This window comes from Lynx canadensis, chromosome B2 (assembly GCF_007474595.2).
Source record: "Lynx canadensis isolate LIC74 chromosome B2, mLynCan4.pri.v2, whole genome shotgun sequence".
NCBI lineage: Eukaryota > Metazoa > Chordata > Mammalia > Carnivora > Felidae > Lynx > Lynx canadensis.
Genome location: NC_044307.1, coordinates 130,922,810 through 130,943,591, shown reverse-complemented (window position 1 = coordinate 130,943,591; position 20,782 = coordinate 130,922,810). Strand labels below are relative to the sequence as shown.

At 36.6% G+C, this 20,782-nt stretch overlaps 1 protein-coding gene across 4 annotated transcripts in view; it reads right to left on the bottom strand.

Annotated features, from left to right (window-relative positions):
• The window catches only part of LOC115514483 (utrophin), a 352,812-nt gene that overhangs the window by 306,737 nt on the left and 25,293 nt on the right, over positions 1–20,782 (bottom strand). For all 4 annotated transcript variants that reach the window (XM_030316511.1, XM_030316514.1, XM_030316513.1 and 1 more), the window contains exons 7-13: positions 19,193–19,342; positions 17,753–17,914; positions 17,183–17,311; positions 16,339–16,512; positions 14,462–14,617; positions 7,650–7,820; positions 2,122–2,301 (exon numbers count right to left, since the gene is read on the bottom strand). In XM_030316511.1, the coding sequence (XP_030172371.1) occupies positions 2,122–2,301; positions 7,650–7,820; positions 14,462–14,617; positions 16,339–16,512; positions 17,183–17,311; positions 17,753–17,914; positions 19,193–19,342 (1,122 nt within the window). The remainder of the gene's footprint in view (positions 1–2,121; positions 2,302–7,649; positions 7,821–14,461; positions 14,618–16,338; positions 16,513–17,182; positions 17,312–17,752; positions 17,915–19,192; positions 19,343–20,782) is intronic.

The window sequence follows — 20,782 nt, the reverse complement described above, 5'->3', positions numbered from 1 at the left end:
TTGATTTAGACCTCAATACAATATTATTAAAGGTTGAAGAAAGATAAAAGGTGAAACTTTTCTTTTTCAATTTCATTTTGTTTGTATCCCTTATTCTTCATTCTTCTAAGTAATCTCATCTGCCACCCCTTGACCTGTTTTTTTAAAAACTCACTTAAAAAGTAATAATATAAGGGCACCGGAGTGGCTCAGTCAGTTAAGCATCCGACTTTGGCTCAGGTCATGATCTTGCGGTTCATGAGTTTGAGCCCTCCATCGGGCTCTGCATTGTTGGTGCACAGCCTGTTTGAGATTCTCATTCTCTCTCTCTCTCTCTCTCTCACTCTTCTCACTCTCAAAATAAATAAATAAATAAAATTAAAAAAACTTTCAAAAAGCAGTAATATAAAAGAATTATTAAAATATGCACTGAATAAGATTCTGCCTGCTCAATGGACTGTAACTGATTGTAGGATAGGCCTGTGGCTTGTCACCTTCGTGCCACCAGCACTTAATATTATAGCTGGCACAGACCTCACTAACATTTCCTGAAGCAGGACAGAAAATGTGAGTGAGAGAATAAATGTGAAGACAAGAAAAAAACAGTAAAACTAATTAAAACTAAGCAAAATAGCTGAGGCTAAAGCAAGAATTTAGAACCTGATCAAAGAGTGGGGCAGCCCTTACATGAAATTAACAACTTCTAAGAACTGTATTTGATAGGACAAAGGAAACTAGAAAAAAACTGAGAAGTATTTCAAAAACGAGAAAACAAATTGTAAATCCATTAATATGAAAGAATAGTTTAAAAAAAGAAAATGAGAATCAATGAGAAAAGTTTTGGCAGTGATCTGGATTCTAAGAATGGTGAACTGATGAGCACCAGACTTATTTAATGTTAAATGTTCTAATAGGAAAATAAAGGCATTATTTGAAGGAAGAATTTGGAAAGTACAGACTGAAGAATATAGAAGTAAGGGCTGGGAGAATGTGGACGTAAGTTGGTTACAATAAAAATGAATGTATAAAATATTTCATGAACATATTCTATGAGCCAGAAGTTTTACATTTGTTATTTAACATTTAAGAACTCTGTAAGGTATGTTCTCTTATTCCGATTTTATATATAGGGGAATTAAAATGTAGCAAAATTTAAGTAATTTACCCAAGTTTTGTTCTTAATAATCGATTCTGGGTACGGTTCTCACCAATCAAGACATGATCCCATGAACTTCAATGCCCCACACATTATGATTGATTCCAGTAAATGCTCAAACACACAATAATTTATTTTTTTCTATCTCTATTTATTACCCAGTAATTCTATGAATTTGAAAAAAGTCCTATCCCAGATATGTCAAAACAAAATGATAATTTATAAATAAACTCCCTCTAAGGGAAGAAAGAGGGAGGCTGCCATATTCATTGTTAGTATAAGAGGGACAGAAAACCACTGTGAAATTTAACAGGTCACTCTATCCAGGTAATAATTAACAGTGGAATAACTAAAGACTAACAACATAAAACATTTAACAATTATCATAATCAACACCATAATATCAAAAATTGGTTGTTTTAAGTATAGCTATCTAGTTATTTATACATGTTTCTTGTATAATAATAATCCTCACATAATCCTCACAAAAACTGTATGAGGTTGAAATTATAATAATGCCCATTTACATATGAGAAAAATGAGATTTAGAGAGCTTGAAGTGACTTGACCAATGTCACCCAGCTACTAGTCAAAATTTTTACTTAGGCCATGAGATGCTAAAACCTGCGCTCTTAACTAGTATGCCATTATTAGAACATAGTAAGTATTATATATATATGGTTTATGAAAGCATGACAATAAATATAATACCAAATCATTAAAATATAACGAGAGGTACACTTACTAAGATATTAAAGTACATATTTCTATGTATATCACAAATGGTGTATTACTTCACAGAGACATTTTTCACCCTAGAAATTTACTATCTTTTCAAATGAAAAAATAAAATGTAGTTTAATGAAATTAATTCTCTTGAAGCAAAACATTATTGTGACACACAGAAAACAGGATTTAAACTTCCAATCAAAGCTGTATTGGTTTTTCAGCAACTAAAGGAGACAAGATTTCATCCTGAAACATACCATCAGCGTACTGCACCAGTCCTCTGTCCAGGTACGGACGCGGCTCCACCCAGCCCTAAGGACACAAAGCCTCTCTTCTAAAACAGGCTCACTGCCCTCGATCAAGTTCTGGAGGGCAGTACTACTCTCTGTGATGGCACTTAAATCAGCTTTTCTCTTTTCCAGATCCTTCAGAATATTCTAGAAAATAAAAATACCAACACCCACTTGATGTTTCAGAACATTATAAATGTTCATCCAACTTTAATTTTTAAAGAACTTTTCTTCCATATATGCATGGCAGTCCAAGAGTCCCCCAGATAATTTACAATATCTGAAAGGTTTCCAATGTTCCACAACCTATTAAATGTTCAGGGTTCTTCAATTCCTAACAAAAATTAAAACACTGAATTATGCAAATACAAAAAAGTAACAAACTCAGCTGTAAAAAAGCTGAGTTTTGTTCACTTTAAGTACAAATTCCATTTATTACACACAAACACCAAGTGTCTTCATCATAATTTTAGACCTAGAGAATCAATTTTATATTCAGTCACTATAAGATGGCAAAGCTGAACAATTCCAGAACTCGTAAGTCTGAAAGTTTCATAATGAATTTATCTCCTTGACTACTACAGGAAACTAATGATGCATACTACCTTTATTTACAAGGATAACACCCTGCACTGGGTGACTTAATATATAAACTGTTGTGTAAGAATTACAAAAAAATATTTCATCGTAACTAAATCATAAGAGAACCAGCACATCTAAGCTGTAGTTAACAATTGTCATAGGCAAAAATAATACTCTGGATGGTATAATGATAACTTGATTCACACATTCATAAATTTGACCAGGCAAGATGTGTACTCAGCAAGGGGCATTTGGGTGGCTCAGTTGGTTAAGCGACTGACTTTAGCTCAGGTCATGATCTCACAGCTCATAAGTTTGAGCCCCATACCACCAGTGCAGAGCCTGCATGGGATTCTCTCTGTCTCTGTCTCTGTCTCTGTCTCTCTCTCTCTTTCAAAATAAATAAATACTCTTTTCTCTCTCTCAAAATCAATAAATCAATAAATACTTTTTAAAAAAGGACACATACTCAGAGAAATATAGCAAAAATGCTGGATCCCAAAATTAAAACTACAAAGTTGTTTCAATCAAAAGGTAATATAAGTATATCCATCCCACTGCTATTGTACCTTTTTTAACCAACATTTAAACAAATCATTTCAAGGAGCTCATTTATATTTAATCTCACATCACTAAATTTCATTTTGGAAGGCATAAAAATTGCAAATTCCCAAATCAGTCAAGGTTTAAACATTCACTTGGCTATATCAAATACTGGTATACTTATAAAGACACTAAAATATTCTTCTCCAGAAGGGAGAAAAGAAAAAAAAAAACCCACAGCCACTCTCTCTGTAATTAAGCCTTTCTATATACCTTCAGTGGCAATGTACTGATTGACTAGAACTGTCTTTAAGAACTATAAAAATAACTAACAAGAAATTAAATGTAAACAGTATATACAACTATCTGTGCTAATAGACTACTGTAAAGAAAGTGACTACACTGAAAATAATAATATTTAAGCTATCAAATAAAAATAGTATTAAAGTTCAGGAATGAAAATATTATATTTTTACAATGAAAAAATTTTACATAAATTTTAAGTGCAAATACATTAAAATGCTGTGAAATATTAATGTTTCTTAAATCTGAAAACAATATTGAAAAAGTGGGTGATTATGTTACATACTAATGTTCCATTTGATTTACTCGAGTGAAAAAAATGTGCTATGAATTTGTGACTTGTATTTACCATCTTCATTATTTCAAACCTGAAATAAGATTAAATGGGAATTTAAAATTGAATAGTTCCAGAAGAGACAAACATACCATTATTTTAAGTCTTTACCTTAAAAAATTATGAGAATCAACTAACTGAATTGATATGAGTAAAAAATTAACTGAATTGATTTGAGTGCACAAAGATGAATGATTAAAAATTAAATCTGCAAAAATCAGTGTCACCTATGTACAAGCCATAAGTAATTAGTAGTAAAGAAAAAGCATACTTTTTATACACTTACAAAAACAAATAAATATGTAGGAATAAACATCTTTGCACCCATACATAATGTTTTTGAAGGAAAAAACCAAAGCATTATATAGAATGTTAAAACATTGGGGGGAAAAAATGAAACATACCATGTTACTAAAAAGACTTATTATAACAGAGATATTAATTCCCCTGAAAACAAGTCTATAAATTTATGGCAATTCAAACCAAAATTTCTAACGGAATTTTGTTTGAGAGAGAGACAGCATGCATATGCAAGCTCCAACAGGAGAAGAGCAGAGGGAAAGGGGGAGAGAGAGTCTTAAGTATGCTGCAGCCCAGCATGGAACCCAGCACAGAGCCTACAGTGGAGCCCAATGTGGGGCTTGATCTCACCACTGTGAGACTTGAGCTGAAATCAAGAGTCAGACACTTAACCGACTGAGCCACCCAGTCACCCTCTAACAGAATTTTTTAATAATTTCAGATTAATAATTCTAAAATTTATATAAGTATATAAAAAAAAACAGAAGCATAAAGACAGGGAATCCATTCAGCTACATGTTGAAATATATCATGAAACCATATAGTTAAACAGCTGAAGAACAATTCAGAGGGTCAGATCAGTGAAGCAAAGCAACAGGCAAAAAAAAAAAAACAAAAAAAAAAAAACAATTTAGCATGTCAAATCAGTGGGGAAATGATAATTAATAAATAGTGCTGAGATACATGGTTAACTATTCAGAAAAAAAGGTTAGAACCTTACCTCATGATATATACCAAAATAAATTCCACTGGATTAAAACATTAAAGGTAAAAGATGAAACTATAAAAGAGCTAGAAGAAAATATAAGTGAATAGTTACACAACCTTGGAGTAGAGAATAGTGTTGGCTTTTATAAGCACTAAAAGCAGAAACAATGAAGAAAAATATGAATTTATTCTTTAAAAAATACATAATACAGTGGTTTAAAAAAAACATACAGAACAGAAAGGAAAGCGCAATGGCAAAAAAAATAATAATAATAATAAATGAAAAATAAAAAAGATTAAGAAAAGTGGAACAATATACAACACACTAAGTATTTATAATTGCAATAGGTCAAGAGCTCTAAATGAAAAGACCAAAATGGTCAAAACGACAAAAAGGCAATTTTTTAAAAAGAGCTATAAATGGCCTCTAACCTTTGGAAAATGTAGTAAATAACTAAAACATGATATTTGCCTGCTGTTAAGCAAGTAGGAACTCTCACTCACAGCTGGTGGGTACATTTCTGAAGGGCAATTTCATAGTATGTATTAGAATTTTAAATCGATATATCCCTTGGCCAATATTTTTAAGGCTAAGAATTTTTCCTCAAGAAATAATTATAAACGTATGCTATGATTAAGCTTCACAGCATTTTGTACAATAGTGAAAATTGGCACTAATTTATGGAAATAAATGGGAATGGGACAATATAAAGTACACAATAAAATACCATGCCTCTCCAATGTGTGATACAAAAACACTTGCAAGTAGAATATTAAAGATAAAGGTTTTTCAAAACAAGGTCAAAAAACATTAGACACAATATAATTATTTGTAAATGTTTGTGGCCATGCATGTTTGTATGTATGTGCCTATAAAAAACTAAAATGAAAGCAGTATATTCTTGGATTATAAATTATTTTTGCTTCTGTCTTCTTATTTTAAAGTTTATTTATTTATTTTGAGAGACAGAGTGATAGAGCGAGAGAGAGTGGGGGTGGGGCAGGGAGAGAGGGACAGAGAGAGAATCTCAAGCAGGCTCTGCACTGTCAGTGCAGAACCCCACTGGGGGCTCTGTCCCAAGGACTGTGAGATCATGACCTGAGCCGAAATCAAGAGTCAAGACGTTTAACTGACTGAGCCACCCAGGGGCCCTGCTTCTATCTTTTTAAATTACACTATGCATGTGTCATTCAATTAGCCTATAGGACTTCAGTTATTAATAAGAAAGTAATGGCAGGGTGCCTGGGTGGCTCAGTTGGTTGAGTGTCTGACTTGATTTTGCCCCAGGTCATGATCTCAGGTTTCATGGGTTTGAGCCCCACGCGTTGGGCTCCACACTGACAATCCTAAGAAGCCTGCTTAGGATTCTGTCTCTCTCCCTCTTTCTCTGGCCTTCCCACACTCTCGTGTGCACTCACTCTCTCAAATAAATAAATTTTTAAAACATAAGAAAATAACAGCTTTCAAAATGTACAAAGAAGATAATATTTCCTTGAAAAACTTAAATTTAGCAGGGGCGCCTGGATGGCTCAGTCAGTTAAGCATCTGACTTCCGCTCATCACGATCTCATGGTTTCTGAGTTCAAGCCCCACATCGGGTTCTGTGCTGACAGCACAGAGCCTGGAGCCTGCTTCGGATTCTGTGTCTTCCTCTCTCTCTGCCCCTCCCCTTCTCTCTCTCTCTCTCAAAAATAATAAATAAACATTAAAAAAAATTAAAAAAAAAAAAAGAAAAACTTAAATTTAACAAAAAAAAATTGGGGGTGCCTTTGCTTTTGCAATATTAATACATATTATCATCCACGGCACACCCACGAATTCCAGCGTTCTTCCTTTCCTTCCTACATCCCCTCTTCCACAACTTTGTCACCTCACACAGCCCACGCAGAACTATACTTTTCTTGAGCGATTCTACTGCCTCGTATCTGGACTTGCTTTCAAGGGTCCTCTCCACGAAGTATTCAAATTAAGAAGCGGCTGTATCACCCAGGACCTTCTCTTCACTTCCCACAAGCAAACACCTGTAGATGTCAAAACTGATACCTGTGACTTGAAATAAATTTCTGTCACCATATCGAACATTTATACTCAGCATGTATCTCTAGTATACATGCTTCTTGGGAAATAAATTTAGGAAAAGAGAATGTGTTGGTTAAAAATAAAACTACTTTGTGTTCTATTCAATTCTTTGTCCACCTCAAAAGGGAGAATTGGCAAATCTACTCTCTAATCTCTGTGATTTCAAAATTACTACAGAGCTACAGAAAACTCTTAGATCTTTTATTAGTTTTCTTTTTTTTTAATTCTGTTCCTATGCTCTGTATATCAGGTAGTTTGCAGTAGGAAGATTTGTTGCTGGCACAAAAGTTACTATAGAGAATTAATAAATAAATTCAGCACAATCCTTTGTGAAAAATGAATACTCAAAAAGTGTCACCAATTTTGAAGGCAATGATTGTTTTCAAGTACCACATAAGCTCAATGACTATAAAGGCCTTACTGATGAGCCATGAGTTTAATGCTTTTGGAATCAAAGTAGGAATATCTTCTTAAAATTGTTGGTTTTAATGTTCTTTTCTTCTTTCTTAACACACAGAGGTGGAAAAATAATGGGAAACAAGAAAAGGCTATGTTTAATATGAAATGGAGATAAATGACATCCTGAACAAAATGCCACAGGTGACCCTGGCGTAATACTGGCAGGTAACCTGAACTACAACTTACTTTAGCCCAGGAGATTTCTATATCCAAGTCGCCAAGCAAACTTTCTGAAGTGGATTTCTGTACCAACTCAGCTTCAGTGACAGAGAGCCACTCAGAGAGAGAAGCAGCCTCTTTCTTCATTTTCCGGGCCAACTGTGATGCTCTTTCCAGTTCCTGTTTTCCCTCTGTCACCTGAAAAGGGGAGGGATTGAGAGAGAGAGAGAGAGAGAGAGAGAGAGAAATAAACATGATAGGAGTGAATCCAAGTAATAACTAAAGATCCAAACTCTACTCATACTTAAACCCCAAGACATACATAACCCTTCTCTCTCGCACCTAGAATCACTCCATTCTTACATCTCCACAGGAGGACAATATACCATAGAAGTTAAATGTCAGGCAATCTTGGCCTTCCATCTTAGCTCTTCCCACTTCCTTTCTAGGTGACCTTGGCAGAGGCAAAGCCCTCAAAAGTTGTCAACAGAGTATTAAATGACAAAGGACTTGGCCCAGTCCTTGTAACAAAGTTAAGGAATCAGTAAATGGTATCTTTTATTATTTTAAACAGAAGATGCCTTACAGTCCTCTCAAAGAAGTCTGTTTAAAAACACACACAGGACTCCTAGGTGGCTCAGTTGGTTAAGCATCTGACTCTGGGTTTCAGCTTAGGTCATATCTTACAGTTTGTGAGATTGAGCCCTGAATCCGGCTCTATGCTGACAGTGCAGAGCCTGTTTGGGATTCTCTCTCTCTCCCTCTCTCTCTGCCCCTCTTACACACTCATTATCTCTCTCTCTCTCTCTCTCTCAAAATAAATAAACTTTAAAACACACACACACACACACACACACACACACACACATACATACTTTGGCCTAGAAATTTGAGGGGGGAATAGCATGATTTTCATAATTATGTTTTGTAATTATCTAACTTAAAATATAATAAATAACTATGCAACATAAACCTCTATTATTAAATTGTTTTTGTGGTTGACAGAAAGCAAAATCAACTGAACTAACATTTACCAGGCTCTTTTTTTAATGTTTATTTATTTTGAGAGAGAGAGAGAGAGAAAAAGGAGAGGGAATCCCAAGCCACCTACACCTTGTCAGCACAGAGGCCAACACAGGGCTCGGTCTTATGAACCATGAGATCATGACCTGAGCCAAAATCAAGTCGGTCACTTAACCAACCCAGGCGCCCCTACCAGGCTCTTAACATAGCTCCCGTGTTACACTGGAGAATCTTATACATGCTATACAATAAAACCCACAACAGCCTCTGTGATAGGCCCTATCCCTTCTACTTTGCAGATCAGGGCGGTGAAGCTTAAGGATGCTAAGGCCATGATCAGGGTGGCATGGCCATTGGTTGAGCCTGGTCTGACCCCTTACATTACATGATGGTACTCTCAAAGTTATCACTCATAATCTAAAGCTGAGATAACATTTTTAAGGGCATCACAACACCATACATAAGTAAAAATGTGTTCTTCTTATGTGCACATAGGTAGATGCAATTTGCAAAAGTAGTAGAGAGATAAGTCATGTATGAGATGAAATTTTCTTGAATGACATAAAGACTAAATTTTCTTAATAAGTAACACGGAATTACATTTCTTTTTTCTGGTCCCCTAGGTTCATTTTTACTCTTTCATACCTCAAGGATTGATCATTATTAAATTCCTTCTTAAGAGTGAAATATTTTTTCCTACAGAGTTTAATTAAAATTCATGACTTTAAATTAATAGCCCCTTAATGCAGACTTTAGGAGACAAATACATGATTTATATTAAAAGATATTAGGTATTCAAAGGATCTTATCTGACTTTGACATGCCCAGGCAGCTATACAATCATCATAAAACTTAATGCTACCAAAGATTTGTATATTCCAAGAAGAAAATAATTTACAGTTCAATTTATAACAATCTGCTCTTCCTAGTCTAATCAATACATTTTAAGACCTAGTGCATACTGAATTAAGCAGTTTCAAGTTGTAAAGCTTTTACCTATGCATTTATCCTTCTCCCTCTTAGATATTCAACCATTCCCTCTCAATAGGATTATTCCCATCAGCTATGAAACATACTCAAGTCTCTGATGTTTTTTAAAAAAAAGCAAAACTCCCTTCCTTGGCTCCAACTCCCCTAAGATCATTCTCTCTCCTATCTTTCCCTCACCAGTCCTCAAAACCATTTTCTTACCTCCCTCACATTTCTTACCTCCTCCCATTCTGGTTTCTGTCCCTATCACTCCACAGAAAAGGCCTCTGCTAAGCTCAATAATGACTCCAAGGGCAACAGATCTAAATGGACATTTTTAAATGGACATCATATTTAGTGTTCAAGAATTCAAAACCAGTGCCTACACTCATTCTCAAAATACCCTTTTTCCCTGGCTTTCCTGTCCCAGAACTCTCCTGGTGTTACCACTTCTTGCTACTGACTGTAGTTTCATAGATGCATATTTCGTTTGTACCATGTGATCATCTTAAGTGAAATGATTACCATAATCAAGCTAATTAATGCATCCATCATCTCCAATAGTTACCTTTTTTTGTAGTGAAAACACGGAACATCTACTCTTTTAGCAGATTTCAAGTATACAATTATGGAAAACAGTATGGTGGTTCTTCAAACATTAAAAATAAAACTACCATATGATCCAGTAATCCTACTTTGGTGTATATATCCACAGGAAACAAAAATCAGTATTTTGAAGAGGTATCTGCACCCCCATCACCCACCCTGCCCTCCCTCCCACTCCCCATCAACCCTCAGTTTATTCTCAGTTTTTAAGAGTCTCTTATGCTTTGGCTCTCTCTCTCTCTCTTTTTTTTTTTCCTTCCCCTCCCCCATGGTCTTCTGTTAAGTTTCTCAGGATCCACATAAGAGTGAAAACATATGGTATCTGTCTTTCTCTGTATGACATATTTCACTTAGCATAACACTCTCCAGTTCCATCCACATTGCTACAAAAGGCCATATTTCATTCTTTCTCATTGCCACGTAGTATTCCATTGTGTATATAAACCACAACTTCTTTATCCATTCATCAGTTGATGGACATTTAGGCTCTTTCCATAATTTGGCTACTGTTGAGAGTGCTGCTACAAAAATTGGGGTACAAGTGCCCCTATGCATCAGCACTCCTGTATCCCTGGGTAAATTCCTAGCAGTGCTACTGCTAGGGTAGATCTATTTTTAATTTTTTGAGGAACCTCCACACTGTTTTCCAGAGCGGCTGCACCAGTTTGCATTCCCACCAACAGTGCAAGAGGGTTCCCGTTTCTCCACATCCTCTCCAGCATCTATAGTCCCCTGATTTGTTCATTTTGGCCACTCTGACTGGCATAAGGTGATATCTGAGTGTGGTTTTGATTTGTATTTCCCTGATGAGGAGCAACGTTGAGCATCTTTTCATGTGCCTATTGGCCATCTGGATGTCTTCTTTAGAGAAGTGTCTATTCATGTTTTCTGCCATTTCTTCACTGGATTATTTGTTTTTCAGGTGTGGAGTTCGGTGAGTTCTTTATAGATTTTGGATACTAGCCCTTTGTCTGATATGTCATTTGCAAATATCTTTTCCCATTCCATTGGTTGCCTTTTCGTTTTGTTGACTGTTTCCTTTGCAGTTGCCTTGGCAATTCTAAATAGTGTGACTGTCAACATGAGGGTGCAGATATCTCTTCAATGTAGTCTTTTTGTTTCTGTCGGATATACACCTAAAAGTGGAATTACCAGATCATTGGGTAGTTCTATTTTTAATTTTTTTAGGAATCTGCATACTGCCTTCCACAGTGGTTGCACCAATTTACATTCCCACCAGTGGTGCACAAGGGTTCTCTTTTCTCCACATTCTCTTGGGAATTATCTCTTTTTGACACTACTCATCTAACAGGTGTAAGGTCATATCTCACTGTGGCTTTGATTTGCATTTCCTTGATGATTAGTCATGTTTGAGCACTTTTTCATGTACTTCTTGATCCACTCTATGTCTTCTTTGGAACAATGCCTATTCAGGTCCTCTGCCCATTTTTTATTGGATTATTTGCTTTTTTGCTATTGAGCTGTATGAATTCTTTATATTTTTTTATATTAACCCATTATCATATATATGACTTGCAAACATTTTTTTTTTCCCATTCTGTAGGCTGGCTTTTCATTTCGTTGATGGTTTCTTTTGCTGTGCAGGAGCTCTTTGGTTTAATGTAGTCCCACTCAATCACTTCTCGGCCTTTTGGCTAAGATCAAGTGTGCTGTAATCCCACTCATTTATTTTTTATTTTGTGGCTCATATAGGCTTTTCTTTCACACTATATCCTGTCCCTAGACAATCTCATCACTGAAAACTTTAATTACCATCTCTATGCAGATGACTCATAAAATTCCTAGCGTCAGCCCAGATATATTCCCCAGACTTGAATAACTTTGTGAGCGTCTGATATATTTAATCCATTCTCACAAAGGCACTTAAAATGTGAACATGCCCAATACATGCTTATAATTTTTCCATGTTTCTGCCTTTCCTTCCAGAGCCTCCTCCCAATTATGGCACCATGATCTCCCACGTAACCAAGCTAGAAACCTAGGGGTCATCCTTCATCTCCCTCTCCCCTGTACTCCCACATCTAACCCATCACCAAGTCCTACTCATTTCACTTCTTAAATATGTCTGAGTCAATCCACCCCCACCATCTCCACCGCTCCACCCTAGTTCACGCCACCACTGTTTCTCAGTAAGAGCGCGACAGGGACTTCCTAACTGCTCTCTTCATATCCATCCCTGCCTTTATCCAATTCATCCACCAAACCGCAGTAAGTGACCTTTTAAAAGCAAATATACGAGCTTGCTCTTGAGATTAAAACCTTTATCACAACTCTAAGACACTAGTGTGCTCGTCTCGCCCCTCACTCCAGCACCATGTTCCCCATCCTTGCTGTCTCTGCATTGGCCACACAAATGTACCATCTGCCTCCTGCCACAGGGCCTTTACACATACCATTCCATCAACCTAGAAGACTCCTCCACTGCTTTCAGGAGGCCATTCCTACTCATCCTTCAGATCTCGGCTTATGCACCACTTCTTCAAGGAAGCTTTCATAACTCCAGACTGGGCCAAATTGCTAAGTACCTGTACTCTTCAAGCACCATACACCTTCCTTCATAACACTTCAGACTGCTAATGTGGCATTACTTTGTATGACTACTTGTTTAATGTTTTCTTCCTTCACTACCCTAAGTTCTAGCAAAGATAATTTATGTTTTTGCTCACCACTGTATCACCACTGCCTCTATGATACCTGACACACAGTAAAGTCTCAACTGTGTTGAATGAGAAAATGACTTAACTCTAAAACCATGGTTACAACTAGAGAACTAATATTAAAACCAGCAACACCACCATTGCCATCCATAAAATGCCTAGTTGATGAATAAATACAATAATATTTGATTTAAAAAAAAACTTCAGGTGTTTAATAACAGAAAGAAGCTCTACACTATGTGCTCCAGATGTGTAGTGTATCAAAATGATACAAACATATCACATCAGCAATTTTATCTTGCAGAAGTGAAGCCAAAAGTTGTCCAGGAAATATACGCACTGCTCATTCTTACTCATCTGAAAATGGTAACAAAGTTTCAGCTAGTGTTCTCGGGGCTGATGTAGAAACTTAGGTAATATTTAATAATCCAAGAAGGACCTAAAATATTATCTAACCCAGCTTTCCAACATTGCCAATAAAGTTTCACTTAAACATGGTGGTCATTGTTTGTTTTGTTTTGTTTTGTTTTCCTAACTTCAGGGCAGAGTTCTCAATAAGAGAAGACATTAAACCTGCTAAATATAGTTACTCAAAATAAATGACCAAAAATTCCCCCACAGATTCACTAAGATGCCCAAATTATAGGTGTTTCTTGAAAGGATTTTAGATCCTGCTAGATTAATGTGAATTTCCTGTCACTTACTATTTATCAGAGTCTTGATAAACTCTCAGTAGAGAGTTGATAAATTTCTCAGTAGACTATTCAATTCAGAAATCCAAAGAACAGTAACTTGAGTTTATAAAGGGGCTATTATTATTGGTAGAGTTCTTGTAGAATAACTTATGAAATGTGACTACCATCGAAAATATAAAAGGGGCGCCTGAGTGGCTCAGTCGGTTAAGCATCTGACTCTTGGTTTCAGTTCAGGTTATGATCTCATGGTTCATGAGTTCGAGCCCCACATCGGGCTCAGCACTGATGGTGTGGAGCTTGCTTGGTATTCTCTCTCTCCCTCTCTCTCTCTCTCTCTCTCTGTGCCCCTCCCCTTCTCATGCTCTCTCTCTCAAAATAAACAAACAAATAAATAAATAATCTTAAAACAAAACAACAAAAAAAGAAAATCTAAAAATGAGTCTGGATTAAATATTAAAAGCAAATTTCTATACAATCATTCATCATTGTAATATTTATTAACATACAGATTTAACGAAATATAATAAAAAATACTGGAATAATTGAAAACACTGTTATTGGGGTACCTGGGTGGCTCAATTGGTTAAGCATCTGACTTGGGCTCAGGTCATGATCTCACAGTCTGTGAGTTCAAGCCCCGTGTCAGGCTCTGTGCTGATGGCTTCAGATTCTATGTCTCCCTCTCTCTGTCTCTCTGCCTCTCTCTCTCTTTCCCCCACCCCCTCAAAAATTAGTAAACATTAAAAAATTTAAAAAAAAGAAAACACTATTATTAGTGCTATAAAATTCAAACATGCCTTCCCCTAAGAGTAAGATTTTAAAATATATAAATGAGAGCGAAACAGGCTAGCACTGCAGCTGCCCTTACCTGGGCACCCAGGTCATTGTAGAGAATCTTCAGCGAAGTCAACTGCTCATCCATCCCCTTGGGGTTGTCAGTTTGTTGCTTCTGGACAATGTGTCTTCCTGTTTTGATTACAGTCTCCACTTCAAGCTTGACTTCACTCAAAGTTTTATAGAGTTTCTTTAAAAGAGAGCAAGGCACATTTTACACAGTGTGGTGAAAAGTTGCTAATTGGAAACATTTCAAAACACAGCTTCCACAGATTGACAGCTACAAAGTAACTATGGAGATCAAAGGGCTTTATCTGCCTCAGATTTGGTTCAAAGGAGGAGAGAAATGAAATCAAGGTTGCATTATCTTTTTAAAATCAGATAAGAAAATAAACTAATAGAGATTATACTTATTTAAAAAACGTCAAACGTGTGTTTTCTAGGTTCATGAAAGTACTGAATAATAAAAACATTTTTCCTGCATAAAATGGAAAAACATTAAGACTAAAACCTGAATGTCTATCATTTCTTAAATTACATTTTTAAAAATCATAAATGCTCTTACTAGAATGAAGCTAACACTGGCCATATTTCTGGCTGTTGACATTTGGAAGTATTAACATTAACTTTTTTTCTTAAAATTCTCTGAAGTACCACCAGTCTACCACAATAAGCATGCATTACTTATATGATGAAAAGATGTATAAAAATTCAATATAGCAAGAGGTATGTAACTTTAAGAAACTGGAGTGATGTAGGTCAAATTCAGAGGCCTCCTCATCCTAGTCACTTGAAACTAAAAACTTTTACCTGGGCAAGTTCTCTTGTTTTTCTCACTCATGATCTTGACCTGAAACATCTCACATGGCATTGTCACATAGTAACAGACCAGTGGACTGAGTTACATAAGGTCAAGGACAAGGCTTGCTCTTTTGCTCTCTATATCTCATTAAACAAATAAATGCTTACATGTATACTCACAACAGACACACACCCGTACTTATACACATACACACACACGCGCGCGCGCGCACACACACACACACACACACATTTATCCTATTTGTTCATCCTTCCACACATTTCAGTTTTCGAGTATGCAAACCTGCAGTGTGCAATACACATGGAGAAAGCAATTTTGAAACGCACCAACTCCCCCAGACTTTTGTCTTAACCGGAGTCATCTTAAGCCTCCTCATGACTCTCCTAAGGAGAAGGCTAATTCTAAGATTGTGTACACTTAGCCACATTAAAAAATTTCTATTCAACTGAGTTATAAAGTTCTAGACTAAAATAGTAATAACGCCTTATAAATAATTTCTTGTCTTACATCTTAGGCTTAAACATCAATTTAAAATTCTACTTTCCTAGAGAATGGTTTTTTTATGTTATAATATTCCTGACATCCATTCTAAGTATAATTTTGTCTTCCATATTTTAGGCTTAAACTTTATAAGTTAAGATTTAAAGTTTGACTTTCCTTAAAAATGATTTTCTTTTACATTGTAATATTCCTAACATCTATTCTAAGTACGGTTCTTCTAGCTGACTCAAATTTATCCTTTAGAATTTAGCTTATTAGTCACATTCTGCCAAAACCTTCCCTAACTTCATACTCTGATTAAGATGTGTTTCCCTTGTTTTTTAAATCATGTTATATGCATGTCTATTCTAGCTTATCTTGTTACATTGTAATAATTGATGTTACTTTCTCCTGTCTGTCTTATCTCTTTTAATTTCCTTGAAGGACAGGACCTTACTTCTTATTTTTAACCTGTTTTTCACCATCACTCTGTATTCTTAGCTCAATATAGACTAGCAGTTATTAATGAACCATGTATGTAAGCACTAGGTGACGCCATAAGAGCAGCTGGGAAACCCAGTGGACACATTATCCACCGATGACCTCACCATACACTTGTCCAGATGGTTCTGTATGACATCAGGATCCACATTCTTCACATCCAGAACATGAAGCTCTGCTTTCACACAATCCAGGATACGCTTGCAATCAAGCATGCGCTGTTCAAAGTTAGCAGGCTTCTGGAAAAGCTGGAACTTTGTGGACACCTCTCGAAGTTTCCTCTGTTTGCATAAATGGACATAATAAGCAATTTGCATCAGAACGGCAATCTGTCTCAGCAGACAGTATTAGCACAACACATACTGCTGAAAAGCTGTAGGAAAAAGCAGCAAGACAAACATTCCTTAAAGGAACTGAGTGAACTCCACAGCCCACTGTCCCGAGTTACTTGACAGTGTAGAGGCTGAAGGTATAATAAAAGGCGAAGCTGGCCTCGCTGGAATTAAAGCTTCACAAATTTTCTCACCTGTTTGAAAACTGTAGTTCAGGAGCCTAAAACTCAGAGTGCCCTTGACCACAAGCTCAGAGTCCCGGTCAATCTCACCTCCGTCACTAATGGACTCTCAGCAGTGCTCCATCGCAGGCTCTCAGCCAGCCCAGTGCACCAGCCACACCAGAACCGACAGAGGCTTGCGTTCATGGAAAAATCTATACAAAGATAACTTCTAAATCTAGCTTGCTCTCTCTTCTCAACTCAACTATAAAATCAGATTCAATATTTTGTTTCTGCTGCCCTTCCGGGGATACAATGCACCTCTAATACGTCACTCCCATGCCACTGTTTACGTCATAAACAAAGAAGACCAAGGGCATCCAAGTAATCAGCTCTTTCCAATTTTTCTTTATGCCCAACACATCAAAAAGCGGAGGGAAGCTGCCTGCCCTCTTCACCTGGAGCACGTCCATCTGACTTCCTCCCCTGGCGTTCCTGCCTTCTGGGGACGTCGGAGGCTGGGAACGTGCATTTTTTCTCAACTCCTCCAGAGTTAACTCATGGGCCGAGATCTCTGCTTGGATTTTCTACAAAGAGATTAGAAAGGGGAGAATTTTTTTTTTTTTTTTTATTAAAAGTTCCATAGAGTCACACAGTACATTAAGAATATGCTGACCCCTATATAGGCTTTAGTAAGTTTAATAGTAACACAGGCCCCCTGAACTGCAGGACTACCGTGGGGGGACACACACTAAGGTCTTCGCATTTGTCACTTCTAGTGTTCACCACTTATTTATAAAGAAGGAATTTTCCAACTTCATAACTATAATTTTACAATGATGATCATGTGCCAGGGTCTCACACAGAGACCAAAAGAACTCCAGAACCCAATCCTGCTCCGTGAGGAAGGTCAGCCTCTCTCACTGACTCGGTCTGGAACGGCAAGGGGGGCCAGTTCTCTCCCAGGTGAGGAGACAGTTACACATGCCTTTTTTATGACTCAAAAGCCCTCAAATCCACAGCAGTACCTGAGCTTCCTGAGGAACCTGGAAGGCATCTATCCTGTCAGTCAAGTACGTTGTGAGCTGTTGGTCCAGCTCCCCTAAGCTCTCTTGCAAGACCTGAAGCATGTGGTCAGTTTCCCGCAGGACCTGGAGTTGCTTTTCCAAGGAAATCTGCTTGCTCTCTGCCTACACAGGGGAAAAATTGAATCATTAGTCACTCAGCACAAAGATAAAGAGCTGAATATAAGGAAACCCTTATGTTCTGGCCACCAAGAATAGAAAGAGACTATGAAAGCACTAGTGTAAAACTCTGGCCTACATTTTAAATAAATAATAACTAGCAATGGTAACGGTGAAAAGATTCTTCTAGTAACTGATCCATCTTACAGTGAATTATTAATTTTTACTTCTTTCTAAATACAATGATAAAGTATAAAAATGCTCTTGAGGGCACTATGCTAAGTGAAATGAGTCAGAGAAAAACAAATAGCACGCGATCCCACTTATATGTGGAATCTAAAACAAACAAAAAACCAGCGCGTAGATACAAGAACAGATTGGTAGTGCTAAGAGCGTAGATCTTAAAAGTTCTCATCACACAAAAAAAATTGGGACTATGTAAGATGAGGGATGTTAGCTACACTTATTGTGGTGATTATGTCACAATGTATATAAATATCAAATCATTATGTTGTGCACCAGAAAGTAATATAATGTTATATTTCAATTATACCTCAATAAAAGAAAGAAAGTAAAGATATCCCACATAACACATTAAACAGAGAACAAAAATGTCACTTATTACAAATTTAGGGCATTTTTAGGAATCCTCAATAAGCCTACCAATAACAGTATAAAATAGAGCAAGAATGTCTATCAGTAGAATGAATATACAAATCTCTTTTTGTCCAAAGTGTCAAGTTCTACAGATTTACATATATGTTGAGCCACTGTCTACTGCACTTTTGGAGTAAGCTTGATGCTATTCATAACCTAAGCATCAATCATTATTATTTAGTATGTGTTCGAAAGCATGTAATATCCATCCAAACCTCCTATAAAGAAACAATCTCTTTTCTCTACTTACTGATATGAACATGGATGTTGTGATACATTCTGGATAGGTGTCTAAGGGATTAGGGCATTTTATAATAGCAAATTATGTCAAACGTGGATGGTCCTAATATTTACTAGTATAATATGAGTTATAATACTTATGGCTATAACATGATCCTTAAAGGAAATTAAATAGTCCGTAAGTAGAAACAATCTCAAAGACAGATTTTTTAATCGTCAAGTTCTGCTTCCCTTGAAGTATTAGGTCTACTCTTCACCACTTGGTATTTCAAAGCCATAAACACTTCTATTAATGTTGGTTATCAACTCTTCCTCTTGGTATACGTTCTTGAGGTGAGCTCTATATCGTAACACCTAATCAACACCCCTGCATGTCCCAATTCTTACCAAGTGACTCAGTTCTTCATATCGACTATTAAAAGCCTCCAGTTTCTCACTGATTATATCATCAAGAATCCCTCCATCAATCAGAGTCTGGCCAAGTTCTCGAATCTGAGTGCGATTATCTGCTGGATGTCGCAAAACAGATTCCAGAGACTAGACGGGAGAAGAAAAAATACATGCATTTACTGAGGCAAAATATACCAAGGATCTTAAAACGTCTACTTTTTTAAACAAGTAATTCCATTCTCTAGAAATCTATGTAAGGGGCAAGATTAAAAATGAGGCAGACGATTACATAAATATCCATCATGGTATTAATAAATATGTAAAGTTGAAAACTCAGTAAGAATGATGATCCATGTTACTATAATTGCATAAAAATAATTTCAGTAATTATTAATTACATGGGTAAAAGTTCATGGTGTGATGCAAAGTTTAAAAGCAGAAGATAATACCATACAAGCAAAATTACCTCAAATTGTTATTGATTATATTACTAAAGCAGGTACTCATTTTTCTACAACATACACAGAAAGCTAGATGCTATTTTATGTACCCACTTTATATACATAAATCTAATTAGTTATATGGGCTAAATATTATTCCCATATTACAATGGGAAAACTGAAGCTCACAGAGGTTAAGCACAAAAACACACAGTAAAAAGACCTAAGGTTCCAATGTTATGACACTATAGGGTTTTATCCATTACTATAATGTACTGCTTTCCAGGGTGGATGGATTTTCAAAAACTAATAATTAGGAAGAAATATGCCAAAATGTTTAAAAATGCCTATCTTGTTTTACATATCTCTCCATTTTCTTTATTTCTAGAATGCAGGTGTTTTAATTCTCATATTGGGAAAATATGTTATATCCTTTAAAGTTTACTTATTTTGAGAGAGAGAGAGTGTGTGCCTGTGCATGCCAGCGGGGCAGGGGCAGACAGAGCGATAGAGAGAGAATCCCAAACAGGCTCCGCAGTGTCCACCCAGAGCCTAATGCGGGGCTTGAACTCGCAAAATCATGAGATCATGACCTGAGCCGAAATCAAGAGTCGGACCCTTAACTGACTGAGCCACTCAGGTGCCCCAGGAAAATCATTTTTAAAGTACGCTTTCATATTTTTTTTTACTCTCTCCATCTCTCCATCTCTCACTCTGCTATTTTATTTGCGAATCAATCTTTTTTTCTCCAGCAAGCAAGCATCTGGCTCTTGGACTTTAGGTACCACATTTGACTTCTTTCTGACCTTCAGTCCAGTCACCCACTCAATTACCACACTGTGTCCCTTCAGTTTTAAAAGGAAAGATACCTTCTTCCTCTTCTTTTATTTTAGGCAAAGCTACCCTCTTCACATTTTAATCCACTGAAGAAATAGTTATTAAGTGATCGTGTGTCACACACTGTGCTGGTAACTTGGGAACAATGAAAAAGCAGGCACATTTCTTGGTCTCATAGAGCTCAAGCCTAGGCCTGGGGACAACCTCCTAGGACAGGATCCCAGGCCTCACATACTGACCCCTCTAACCTGTCCCCAGCTTTTCACGTCTAAAGAGAACAGAGCAAGAGCCACTGAAAACACCGTGGTTG